Genomic DNA, 14,092 nt, shown 5'->3' on the forward strand with positions numbered 1-14,092 from the left:
AAATCGCAGTGTCTTGGCCCGGGACAACACTCTACCTTGGCAGGTTTAGTTGTCTGGGATCGCTGCGCAGTCTGTGAGGACACAGGGACTGCCGAGGTGTAATCTGGTTTGACCAGATATGCATGTTTGAATCATTTGACTCAGGACCAGCACACCTTCTGGATTATTTATGCTATAAAAGCAAAAAGGGTTATTTCCATTACTGAGGTCTGATGTAATGTAATTTCCCAATATTTCCAATAGGAGAGGTACTGACTTTTGTTTGCAGAAAGTTAAAAATTGCTAAATGAAATATATATTTTATTATTATATATTTCCATTACAATAGATTCTAAAGGCCTTAATCAGGACTAGAGCCATCTAAGTGCTGGTCAAATATTTCTTGATACTTTCTTAAGCTCCTCCTGTTCCATTTTATTCTGTTAACATCATTCGTACATCTATAATCTTCCTGGATGTAGGGTTCAGTTGCTCCTTCCTGCAGGGAAGTGTCATTAATATTGTGCAATAGAAACATAAGCACTTGTACCCTGGTTTGCATTGGAAAGTGCACTGTGAGTAGCACATCTCAGTCTGGAGAGACAGTGACTGTCATGCCTGGAAACTGGGCCAAATTCATCCCTGAAGGCATGGATCAAACCCATCAACCTTTGATCAGTTTTCAGTTGTTTTCCTTAGAAATTATTCTGCCATCTCATACAGCATCATGATCTCTAGTATCTGCCAGACACTAGTCTCTGAGCCTGGCTCAGAACTTATCTCCCCTGACTGTTGGCTTCAGGGGAGTTACAGCAGGGATGAATTTGCCCCCACATATTTTAAATACAGTGAGGTTTCTAGGGGTTGTAGCCATGTTGCTAAATGTTGCCATGAGACACATACAGAAAGGGAGACCAGCGTCCAGGACGGCGAAACCCATTTCCTTTCTGCTGTAAAAGCTGATTTAACAGTCAAAAGACAAACTTTTACCCCATAGCAAAGGGAACCAAAAAATGGAGGAAGGAGCCTTATCCAGCCTGTCCCACTACTGCCTAACTAGGAAGTGAGGTGTGAGGACCATGCATTCTCCCTGAATCTTTTATGGCAGTGCCCAACACCAGGCTGAGCATCTTTGGGCTGACCTGAGATCTTAGAAAGATGTGGCAGGCAGTGCACTTCTGAGTAATTACCTGGAACTCTTGGGGGCATCAGAAGCCAGTTGAAAGCCCAGTAAGTTTAATACTTAAGAAGTGTCCTGAAATGTGCTGGTCTACATACCGGACGGAGGGTACACATTACAATCCAGAAGAAAGACAGATCAAGAGATTTTAAGGATCACATTCTCTCAGATGTGAGTGCTTGGACCCACTCAGTCCAGTCAAACCTGCATATCCACTACACAGCAGGATTTGGGTCTATGATAGTTTTAAAAAAAATCAAAAAAGACAGCTGCGTTTGAAATCCAGCCAGTCAAGAACCTGAGTGATGTTTGCAAATAGGTCATGTGACAGACTTGCTTTTTAAAAGGCTAACTATAGTTACTCAAGGAAGATGCAGCTCCTTCTTGGTTAAAATGGAAGGTTAAAAAACACACACTTAGTATGGGGAAATTTTCTTTGTTTTTAATTTACAGCAGAAAGAATATAAAGCATTCAGAAAACATTTTCCATATTTTAAGGGCAATTCAAAACATTTTGCATGGTTCCAGCAGCTGAGTTCTTCAACAGATCCATTGATTCAGTGATGCTTTACATGCACAGTTACAAAAATAAAACTTACAAAAGAGAGACATCTATACTAGTTTTACATGCAAGTTTTGGGGACTCCCCATCGGGCGCCAACTACTGTGTGGAACTGCTGTAAGCGTGCAACCATAGAGGGGGTTCATGTTATATTCTGTATTTCTTTCACACAGTATTACTGTTTTCAGATGTGTTACATGAAGGAGCAATTCCACTTGCAGGAGACAGAAGATCCTGCTCCTGGCACTTGGGAATCCTGATTTTCCCAGAAAGCTGCACTATCATCTATTAAAATATGAGTTCCACAATCAAGAAAAGGGTGAATAGAATCACTTCACTTCAGTGGGACAGTGTATTTAACTCACCAGTGGTCACTGATACACTGAAGACTTATGATCTGACACGGCAAAGCACTTAAGGATATACTTAACTTTAAGCATGTGAATACTCCTATGGAAGCTAACAGAATTGCTTACATGCTTGATATTAAGCACGCACTTATGTGTTTGGCTGAAGCAGGGCCCCTGTCAGTAGATACATCACAAGGCCCATGGATTTGGAAGAGTAACTTGAAATAGCTCTGTATATTACTGACTCTGTGGGCATGTCTACATGTGCAGTTAATGCTATTTGGCTTTACTGTGCAGTAAATTTACAGCGCGGTAAACTAATTTACTTCACAGTAAGCGGTGACGCTTTACTGCACGGTAGATTAGCCTGTTGCACATTAAATCATCTTGTGTAGACATGGTTTCTCAGTACAAACGCAAGGGGTTAAATACTGCCACTGAGGTCATTACTTTTTCTCGTTAGGAAAAGATCAATTATATGTGCCATAATACTGGCAAATGGGACAAACACATTCAAAGTGTCAGAGTTCTTCCAGTATTAATACAGAGCATTCCAGAAGGAGTTTCTTTTTTCCATTTCCTGTTCCCATTTTTTGTGTGTGGAATACATAATGTGTATTCCAATTCAATAAAATAAATTGAAGTTAAAAGGCTGCCACAGCCACAATGTGGCAGCCAGACAATTTCTCTTATTGAATCAGATCATAAAGCAGCAGTTCACAAATGTATAGAGTGTTCTGATCATGAGCTGTAGCACATACACTGTAATTCAATGCTGGCAGTGAAAAGAAGTAATTAAAAACAGGTACAATTATAGAAAAGGCACCAAGAGCACTGACCCCAGTTTTTTTGCCACAACCTTTGTCTTTACTTTTCTTTTAAAGACACCAGTTTAAAAGTTTATAATCTGTGATATTTTTAGGCTTCACAACAAGCCTTGCAATTACATATTTCAGTTGGTGGCCTGGATCAAGTAAGAACAACTATTCTAAAACTAACCATCTAAAATTTACACCAATCATTTGGAAATTTTAAACTGGCACTAGCAAAATAAACACACAGGAGCAGTTTCTGATGTTAGCTACACCTGTGTAAACCCAGAGTAACTGTGCCAATTTCAGGGGTATTACTCCTGATACATCCCAGTGCAATTAAGATCAGAATCTTGCCCATCCTGTTTAAACTTTACGACAGTTTTACATTAGTATTTCACTTTTTAAAATATCTGATTTCTTTGGCTCCTCACTATGTGGAAATAGCAATATACCATGACACCCCTACAAGATCAGTTTGCATCTTTTAAGTTTTTACTTATTTTTATTTTTTTTTGTTTTTGTGCAATTTTTATTACATTTTCTGACTTCCAGCAGGAGATATGAAAATGTGAAACATATTTTCTACTTTCATACTATTTCTTTTTTTTCAGTTTATGTTCATTCTAAGTGTTCTTTATTGGAGTGAGTGTATGGTGTTAAGCTAGATACGATTTTGTATTCTTATGATTATCTGCTTTGCGAAAGTAACTTAATTTTTTTAAGCAATATTAGCATTCACATTACTTGGCACCATTGGCAAAAGAAATACAGAAAGAAAGAAAAATAAAATAAAATAAAATAAAATCAACTCCTGGTAGCCAAAATCAAATGTAAACATATCCTTTTTTAGTAATGTTACTCTGCCTTTTTTCCTAAGTCTAAATACAGTAGCTCTTTTTTGCCATTTAGTCATGCTTTAGCAAAATGTTCTTCTAAAGAACATTTAAAATAAAGTTTCTTATAGTGAAATAAAGTTTTTGTTTCATTTTACAGACCATAGCCACTAATGCTTTGCTTTTTTCATTTCTTTTTTTCTTGAATTCATGCACATATCTCTTTGTTTTAATATATACAATATGTACAAACAATACATCCACACTCTTCTCGCTCATTCAGACAAAACTATACAAATAATAATTTTATCTTGCCAAGTTATTGACCCTTTGTGAATAAAATATTTAGTAATTAATCAATATATTCCCTTTCAAATATTATTTCTCATTTTCCATTTCTACCTTCTATATATACAGAAACTGCCCAGGTTTTGATGAAATAGCCAAAATAAGAAATTTACTGGCCAGAATGCAGCACCACTCTGATCTTTAGGTGGTAAAAATGTCCAGGCAACATATGTATGTGACTCTGTAGAACAAGAAATTTAAAGGTTACTTTAAAAAAATCCCAAAAAGAACATACTACATGCTTTACAAATTATTTAAAGAAAATAATTAAAATATCACATGAGAGTAAGGCTAGAAAATAAAGTGCTGAATATGAGAAAAGTACATGACAACTGATATACTTGCAGGTTCTAGAAAAATACCAAAAAGAAACTCTAAAACTTGATCGAGCTGCTCTCTTTGTTTCCCATGCATTACCCGTTTACCTTGGAAGCCAACCCCCTCTGTAAATTCCCCAGGGATGTATTAAAAACCTGCAGATTTAAAAAGTTGCATTAAGTGTGCTGTAGAGAGATTCAAACAAAAACAAAGGACAGAAGTACGAACAAAATGAGAATGCATGGACCCAATAAAGATTTACTGATAAGCCCCTCCACTGAGAATCCCAAAGCTTCAGGTTCTTGGAGATGCCTGACAGGTGCAGGAATAGCATTCTTGTGTTGCTTGTGCATTCCCAACTTTTCTTAACAATATTTTTGGTATAATATTTGTACAGTTCCACACATTGTTTTAATACAGCCCTATGTGAAAAGGATAATTAATCGCTTCTTCTTTCTGAGAGAATGAAGCAACTCACAAATTCCTCCTGGTGTCTTTTATCTCATGATCCAACAGAAGATTGAGTTCCAAGATGTCTTGCTGAACAAATTAAAAGTTGTCCATGAAAGTGCAAATGCAATGACCAAAACATTACTGTTAAAATCCTGCAGCTGATCCTCCCAGACCTGCAGTGGGGTGTTTTTTGTTGTTGCTGTTATATGTCTCTGCTAAAAACAGAAAATGAAAACAGTCTGAAAAGCAATGTCACATTGCTACGGGATGCTGCTGCGTCTCTTCAAGTTCCTTGGCCTTTTTCAATTCTTTCACTCTGAAAAAATAAGAAGGGACAATGTAACACTTCTATCCCTAAACTCTTCCAAAGGAGAAAGTGAAGGGGCTTCTTTACTAAAACCTGCAGTATGAAATAGTAACCTCCCAGAGAGTAGAAAAAGAGAAGCTCCTGCTACAACAAACAGTTGGGACAGAGGGAGGCTGAAGACTGAGAGAAAACACTTTCATAAAGAAGAATTTACCTTTCACAACCACTTTCTGAGCCACTGTTTACCTCCTAAGTTCATTCTGGCATAGACTTTATTTAGTCACATGCCTTTTTGGCTGCTTTGGTACTCCCTATGAATCAGATCCCTTGGGTAAAGTGCCCTTTCATTAACATATACAGTACCTTACAAATCAGCAGAGTCTTTATATGCCTCTCTGCGTGGCAGTTAAATTAGAACCACCCACGTTTAGGGAATACACTTCCTCTTCATATTGTCTCAACTTCACTGACAGCCCTTGCATTTTCTGACTGTAGGATGGACTGGCATTAGGGTGACCACCAGTCCCTAATTGGGTGGGACACTCCCGAAATGTGAACATCAAGTCTTTGTCCCAGGTTGAATTACTCCAGGACAGTATCTGTCCTGGATTCCCAGTATTGTACAGGGATCTGGGTTCTCTGTTCTCTATGGAAAAAGACAGGAAACAGTGACTTTCCCCTTGCAGGAGAGCAGCTCCCTGCAGGTAAGTCTATGGGGGGAGGGGATGGGGGCCAGGAAGGGGGCAGATTGAGGCCCCTATGGTGAGGGAGCGAATGGGGTAGGGGCTGGGGGAGCAGGACAGAGGCTGGGGGAGCTGTCCAGCCAGGGTGGTGCATGGGGCCCAGGACTGAGGCAGGATTGTGCATGGGGCCAATCTGGGGGAATGGAATGCAGCCATGGGCGGCTTATCCGGGGGCACCAGGGCTGCTGGCTCCCCAATGCTGCACACATTCCCAGAGAGGGAGGAATGGGGAGACACATGCCTCCCCAGAGTTGTACGTGGGGTGGATGAGGGCTGCCTGCTGTCGGCTCAGGGCTCCCCACCCTGCCACCCTTCCCTCGGAGTCACTGCAGTAGTGCTGTGGAGTAGTGCTCCCCACTGCTGCCAGGTGGGCAGAGGGCACCTTGCCATGGCAGTACGGCTGGTGCAGGGCTCCTGGGGGAAGGGCAGCAGGGTGGGGAACCCCAAGGTAGCCTGCATCCTCCCCTGCCCCCCATGGGCTCCACTTGGCTCCGCTCCAGCCGTGCCATCAGTGGTGGGGGCATGAGGTGGACATGTGTCCTGCCTTTCCATTTTGAAAAGGTGGTCACCCTTACTGGCACACCCCCAAGGTTGTCTGCATCCTCCCCTGCCCCCCATGGGCTCCACTTGGCTCCGCTCCAGCCGTGCCATCAGTGGTGGGGGCATGAGGTGGACATGTGTCCTGCCTTTCCATTTTGAAAAGGTGGTCACCCTTACTGGCACAGTCAGAGCCACTGCCTGTTCACAGGGACTAACCTGCTGTGCCAGAAGGCTGCTCCTGGTACTCAATACTTGGCATAGGACACCTACATGCTGGTTGTAGCCACTTGACAAATGCAGACAGCAAATTGTTCACTTGCCGAGTTCTGGCGCACCTGTTTTTGGGAGTGCTAGGTTCTTATTCACAAAGCTCTAGCATGTTGCTTCCGTAATGCTGTGCAGTAAAAAATTAATTTAAAACGAAGCACTGAGTGCCTCTGTGTCATGCCCAAAAGAGAGCAGCCTGCCTCCTGGTGCTAATGGGCACTTGCTGTTTGTTGCTTATGATACTTTTCATTACAGAGAATGGGAAAAATAAATAGATGTAGATGTCCAGCTCTGACTGGGGCAGGACACAGGACAAGATGCTAACAGAAAACCAAGACTCAGAGGAGTTGGTTGTTAGTTCTCCAAGGGGCAGGAATGTGTTTCTGTCACAGCTTTTTGTCTCCATTATATAGTAGCTTTCATTCTGATTCCACTTGGCCAACTAACAAAGAGGCAGCTGCACAGCTGTTCTGCAGAAGTGAGCTTGTTCATTGCTTATGAGTCATGAGCACAGCAGAAAAGTGTGATCTGGCATTTGTACACATACATTTGTACACATGGACATTTGTATACATCTATTCTTTTAGTTTGATGCACATAACTAGGAAACCCCATTTTACTCTTTCAGGCTATTCGTGGACTCATTTCCATGAGCCACCGTGATAGAGTAATTCACTCGGAAAAACAAACAAAAAATGGCATATTACATATAGAGATCAGAAACATCCTGTTGGAATAAGCTACAATATACAGGTATGTATTTATGTGAAAAAGCCACCTAACTCTGCATGTTCTAGTTCTGCTGTTGAGTAGTGTTCCTACCAGAAAGGTATAATATGACCCAAATTAGCATGAATATACAGCAAGTTGGTGCCTTAAAAGCACTGAGTTAGAGACAACACAAGACAGCAAATTTAGAGGTGTTGTGCATCATCTGCCCTTGCGGGTGGAGGAAGAGCTACAAAGGAATCTAACAGAGCATTTGTTTCATGTAAATTAGGTGCTGTGGGGGCTGGATGATAAGAGTATAAGAAGGACAGCAATTTAGAACAGTATGTAAGTTAAAGAAGGATTCCACCAGACCCCCTTCTTTTGGTCTCTATACCAGCTTGGCCTTTACGTCTTAACATCAGTGTGTAATGGACACAGATTTACACATCACTTCCAAATTTGGTCCAGTGAATATAAATTTCAGCTAATATAATCTGGATTAAATCAAGAGACTTGGACACCTTAACTATGACTTCAGGGATCCAAATCTATACTGTATATCCTATTCTGCACTGATCCGGTCCTGCAGGGACTGAACCAGGAAAGCCAAGGCTGCAACTGAACACCAACTAGCTTTGAGCATCAAGGACAATAAAAAGTCCTTTTTCAGATATGTGGGGAGCCGGAGGAAAAGCAAGGGCAACATTGGACCCCTAATGAACCAGATGGGACAACTGACGCCCAGGAAAAAGCCAACCTATTAAATGGGTACTTTGTGTCGGTCTTTCATCAGTCCCATGGGATGCCCATGCCCACTACAGAACGGAGGGGTCTGGGTGAGGGGGATCCCCTGCCCTCCATCAATGCTGACCTCGTGAAGGAACACCTTGAGAGGCTGGATACCTTCAAGTCAGCCGACCCTGACAATCTACACCCCAGGGTACTCAAGGAGCTGGCGAGCATCATAGCCCAGCCCCTGGCACGGATCTTTGACGCCTCGCTTAACCGGCTCCGATGTGGAGCCGGGCAGTGCCCTTGCAGCAGGCCCCGAGATTCATGCTGTCCGCAAAGACGGGGGGGGGTTATTTTTTGAGGTGGAAGTTTGCATCCGAGCTGGCTCGGGGTTGCGCAGCCCCGGGCAGCGGGAGCCTGGAGTAGCACGAGATCTGCAAGGCACAAGGCGCTGAGGGGCAGGCCGCTTCAAGGGGGGGTTGTAACGAGTTGAGGGCCCCAACTCTTCCGTCCAGGAGGAGCGTGCACCCGCTGCAGATGCTTCAGGGTTGTTGTGTGGGTTTTTTAAACCCAAAAGCTTGCTAAGAAAAATGTTGCTGACTATTTAAGTTGGTCTAATAAAAGATATCGGCTTCACCTGAAGAACCGTGTCTGCCTGTGTCCTTAGACCAACACGGCTCCCCCTACACCCCAGTGAAAAAGAGGCTTGTGTAAAACTCGGCGTCAGCAGAACGCGTCCGGGTGGGTTTGTAGCCTCACCGATCACAAGGGGTTTTATTTAAACGTGTTTCGTAAATGTAAACGTGGCCCTGTGTGCCTGTAGCCATAAGTCAGAAACCTGCTTTGGTGCTGAGTGAAAATTAAATATCCAGCAGTTGGTATTGAACAGAACGGGTTCAGTGGAGAGCACGGGTGAGCGAGACCCGCTGTATCGTCATGCTAAGTTTTTTGGTGGGGCAGTGAGACGCGCCAGGCATTCTCCCTGCCACGTTTCCGTTCCAGAGGTCGAGGGCCCCATGTAAAGATGCTTGTCATGAGGGAAATGTTAGGCCAAGAAAAGTTGGGAGGTTAAATAACAACACCGTGCAAATGACCGGTACCTATGCACAAACAAAATACACCCTCTTTTTAGCACTTCGTTGGCCATTTCTAGAGGGAACGTTACATTTGAGTAGAAAACGGTAGTGAATAAAGGGGAGTTTTTACATTCCATAAGCCAGAGTTACACAACTTCAAAAAGGATGTGGAGAAGCTTGAGAGAGTCCAGAGAAGAGCCACGCGCATGATCAGAGGTCAGGGAAGCAGACCCTACGATGACAGGCTGAGAGCCCTGGGGCTCTTTAGCCTGGAAAAGCCCATGCTCAGGGGTGATCTGATGGCCACCTATAAGTTTATCAGGGGTGACCACCAGTATCTGGGGGAATGTTTGTTCACCAGAGCGCCCCAAGGGATGACGAGGTCGAACGGTTATAAACTACTGCAAGACCATTTCAGGCTGGACATAAGGAAGAAATTCGTTACTGCCCGAGCCCCCAAAGTCTGTAACAGCCTGCCATTGGAGGCGGTTCAAGCACCTACATTGAACACCTTCAAGAGTAAATTGGATGCTTATCTTACTGGGATCCTATAACCCCAGCTGACTTCCTGCCCCTGGGGCAGGGGACTGGACTCAATGATCTTCCGAGGTCCCTTCCAGCCCTAATGTCTATGAAATCTATGAAAGCTCCTACTCATTCCTGGAGGCATCCACATTCCCCTGGCACCCTGTCCACCAGTAACCCTTCTGCCCACCCCCCACCCCTCCCCATGCTTATATTTCTCCTGCTGGGAAGGTATAGAATCACCTAAGCAAGGCTGCATAACCCCAGGATGCTTGGCACCCCATAAAGATGAACAAACTTGCTGCTTCCCCTCCCTATCTCCCCTGCCAGCCCCAACCCTGTGGGTGGTCTCAGAGCACACTCAGTCCCAACACAAATGCAGCAGGTTGGAGAGGAGGTTGGTCAGAGAGAATGGGGTTCCAGGGTCTGCTCCTGTTAGTGTTTAATCTTTTCTGAAGTGAAACAAACTCAACAGAGAGAAGCTGAGAGCTTTCTACCCCTTCCCATGAGGGCTGACAGGCCAGCAGCCACAGTGCTCTCAAAGGGTGGGAGGTGAGGTCAAGTCCTTGGGCTGGTAAATTTCACTAGGGGAAAGGATACCTAAGCTGGAGGTAGTGTGATGTTGATCCTAAGTCCCTGCAGGGAGGCTAACCCTGAGGATGGAATCCCAGCAGCAAGGAGGTTAACAGATGGAGCACGCCCCCCCCACTCCGCAGTGCTTTTCTTGTTACCAGTGCATGGACATCATTCTCCATTGTGTATCTTGTACCATGGCAGTCCCTCATTAAAGTCAACCTCTGCATCTTCCTCTGCAACTCTTTCTTGCTCAGTAACAACTATTTATTGCTTGTATTGCTGTAGTACTTAGGAGGTATAGGCAGGGACCAGGACCCTCACTATACTAGGTGTTGAAAAGATGTGTGCTTTTTTGCATTTAATGCTGAGGCTAATCACAAACAGGCATCAGACACCATTCCTGATGCATAATTTGTAGTGCAACTTGCACATTTTTTCAACTGCACCTCTCACTGTAACACAAAATTCACCTGTTATTACTACAGATCTCTTATTGAGAACATGCACAATTCTTAAGCTGGTGGCTCTTTCACTGAGACATGCTGTATCCATACTTAGCAGTTCAACATGCAAAGTCTACACTAATGGAGCACTTTTGCTGGAAAAATGCAAGACATGCTGTGCTGCCAACTTCAACCTATGACATGCAGTATCTGTACTGGTGCAGACCTAGTAATTCTCTCTCTTGAACTGGCATGTGCATGCTATTGTAAATTAATTACTGCAAGCTTTCAATATTTGCACTAGTACAGATTCTATTCACAAATATGCAACACCTTTCTTGGTGAAAAGAATCTTGGAGAAGTGAAAAGGTTTCTAGGCCTGTATAAACTTTGGATCTGCAGTGTCAATTGTTGCTTAAAGAACACATCTGTATGGAATTTGCCTGAATAGATCTTGCAGGTTGAAAAGAAAGGGCAAAGTGTCCCAGTTACAGGCCATTGAGACCCATTGGGGCAGTGGAGAGAGGACTCTATTTCTTTAACCTCAGCACAAGAAAGAGGTGATGTGATCAGCACCATGCTTCAGCCACCTTTGTCCCCTTGTAGCTCCTGGTACCCATTGGATAAGAGGCTGGGTGGGCCTCAGGGCTGCACTGGAAGTGGAAGCAATGAGTGAAAGCCTACCATCCTCCCTGGGCTCAAATCCAAGTTTTTCTAGTCCACAGCCAGTCAACCTATTAACTGAGCTACATGGCTTCCAAAAGAGGAAATGTACTGACAAAAGAGGCTGCAGAGTGCTCAGCTGTTTCCAAATACAAGTCAAGTGTGCTTTGCAATGCTACTCCACAGCATCTGCAAATAGCTATCAATGTGATGCTAATCAAAACACTATTTGAATTTATTATGTTTTCCACATTTTCAGAACTAACACTCCACGTTTAACCAGGAACCATGTTTGGGGATGGAGTGTGGGAACATGTATGAAGTACATGTAAGCAGTGGCAAAATTGTGGCACAGAACCCACTGGAAATTTAACACTAATACTGTCTTGTTACTTCTGACTTTCCTCTTGGTACTAAGGGAGCACCCTGCTGCAAGGGAAGGGCCTTGGCCAGGACAGAACTGCTGGAATGCTCCTGTCCCCTTTGCACCCTGCCAGTGTCTGTGCAGAGCTGGAATGCTTCTGGCTCTGACTACTCTTGACGAGTTTCTGCCACCATAGTAGACTGTTTTCAACCAGTGTTTGAACAAAGCTGGTATAGCATTTGAAAACTTACCTATTTATCAGATAGTTCTGGGCTGGTTCACTCAGGGTAATAAATGTTTCTTAACAGACTGTGTTTTTGCCCAGAGGTCCACTTAGCACCCTTCCTTCTTGTCATAGGTAGGGTATGCAAACCAAATCCTTCAGAACCCCCTGTGGTAGATAGCTACACCCCAGGAATGGCAACAGCCTCTCCCTGTTGTTCAGGGGTATCAAACTTACAGGCCACATCCCCGTGAGCAGGGGCATGCAGTTTCCATGGGGAAAAAATCAGCAGGACAAATTCATGCCGCTGCTTTTTGCCCTGGTGCCTGCTCCGGAATGTGGGGTTAGCATAGGGAAAAATGCTCTGCGTGGGGTAAGGGAGGCTGGGGCCTTACTTTTGTTATTCATTAGAAAGCCTTGTTTGCTTTCTTGTATGCTGCCACTTTTCAGTGATGCTGCAGCAGTGAGTGCTCACATGAATGGGGACCACAACCTTGTTTATTAACAGTAGACAAAAGAAATAGTCAAGCAGAACATGATCCCTAGGCTGAAGGCTTAGACTGACTACAACCCCTGCAGGCTGGAGGATTTTTGGAGATTGGCTGCTCACATAGCTTTCAAGATACAATCAGGGACTGCTGCCTTCCTGAAGGGGGGCCGAATCATTCTCTCCACCTTAACATCCCCTCTTTGCACACCTAGCCACCTCTCTTTCCTCTCTCTACTGAAGATTTTAGGCAGCGGTTCAGGAGGTGGAGGGGAAGCTCTCTTAGCAACTTACCTTGAGCACAAAACGCAGCAAATCCTATAACATGAAGCAGGAAACAGTTGCTCCCAGAGAAGCTGTTGCATCTAAAACTCAGGTCTATACCTGGCAACAGACATTAGGATGGCTTGGGGTGGGGGGAGCAGCACTGGGCCAAGATTCTTGGTGACACGTGGAGTAGGTCTCAGCCCCACAAACAGGCCTGCTGGTTGTGCCACATTGTGAAATGGTAAACAGGGTGGCTCAGGGGAAGCTGTACTGCTGCTGGAAATTGTGCTTGGCAGGATGGGCTTAGAGGAGCTGCCCCCAAGAACCTTCGTCCTGCTGTATACTCAGTCCTGTACAGTCCTCAGGGCAATGGAAAAACATGGGAAGAAAGCAAGTTTCTTTCCTTGTGTTTCTTTCTTTGTATTTCTGAGAAAAGCAGAGCCGTGCTAGCAAAGGCTCCACTGGAGAACCCAGAGACTGCCTGCTCACCACTGCAAGGCCATGGTTATTTTTCAGCCACGCCAGAAGGCAGCTGGAAGGAACCGCAAGTGTGGAGGTCACCACTGGCTGTCTGTGTGACATCCCTCTGAATTAACTAGGGCTCAGGTGCTTTGTGTCTGTGCTGTGAACTTGGGAATCCTGATAGGCAGGAACATGCTCACAGCTCTCTCACCACCCCTGCTGGACAGCTCTTCCTATTGTATTGTGTATTAAGACATCCAAGAAGTTGCATCATTACATGCTAAAGCAATGTAGTAAACAACAGCCCTGAAAGCCAGCAGCAGCTTCTCTTTTATCTGTTCCCTTGAGTTTCAAATGAGAATTTGTAAGCAAATGGATTAGGCCTACTTAGAAAAGTCAGAGCAGGTGATGGCTTCATGGGTAAAGCATAAGGCAAAGCTGTTTCATAAAATTTACTTCATAATGCCCAGCCAGGAAAATGTTTAATGAGTCAGTGAGTTTTACAGCACACAGGTTCTGGTGATGCTGCAGGTCAGTAATATAAAAGGGCAGGGTGAATCAGAGCTAGAGAAGGCTTTCTGGTGAGTTACCTGTTGCTCTTAGAGCTGAAATGGCTTGTGGAAAATTTAGAAAATGGGAGCTCTTGCCTTTCTTCAGTTACCTCATTTGGGTTGCAAAACAAAAAAGACAGAAAGGCCCAATAAGAATGACACCCCAGAGCATGCAGTCTGCAATTGAACACATACTTTTGTGCTCCAAAGACATTCAGCCCCTGCAAGAGGTAAATGAAACAGAATTACTTGGGAACTTCTGCTGCAGCTACCACAATGTGATCTCTTGGCTGATCACTTAGGAAACAGATTCCCCC

The 14,092-nt window shown here is 44.2% G+C and overlaps 1 protein-coding gene across 3 annotated transcripts in view; it reads right to left on the minus strand.

The window, feature by feature from the left end:
- Positions 1-856: 856 nt before the first annotated feature.
- Positions 857-14,092, minus strand: part of CAMTA1 (calmodulin binding transcription activator 1) — a 160,498-nt gene continuing 147,262 nt past the window's right edge. For all 3 annotated transcript variants that reach the window (XM_025213014.1, XM_025213015.1, XM_014523520.2), the window contains one exon: positions 857-5,154. In XM_025213014.1, the coding sequence (XP_025068799.1) occupies positions 5,091-5,154 (64 nt within the window). In that variant the 3' untranslated portion in view covers positions 857-5,090. The remainder of the gene's footprint in view (positions 5,155-14,092) is intronic.

The sequence above is a fragment of the Alligator sinensis genome, unplaced genomic scaffold (genome assembly GCF_000455745.1).
Source record: "Alligator sinensis unplaced genomic scaffold, ASM45574v1 scaffold433_1, whole genome shotgun sequence".
Classification (NCBI taxonomy): domain Eukaryota; kingdom Metazoa; phylum Chordata; order Crocodylia; family Alligatoridae; genus Alligator; species Alligator sinensis.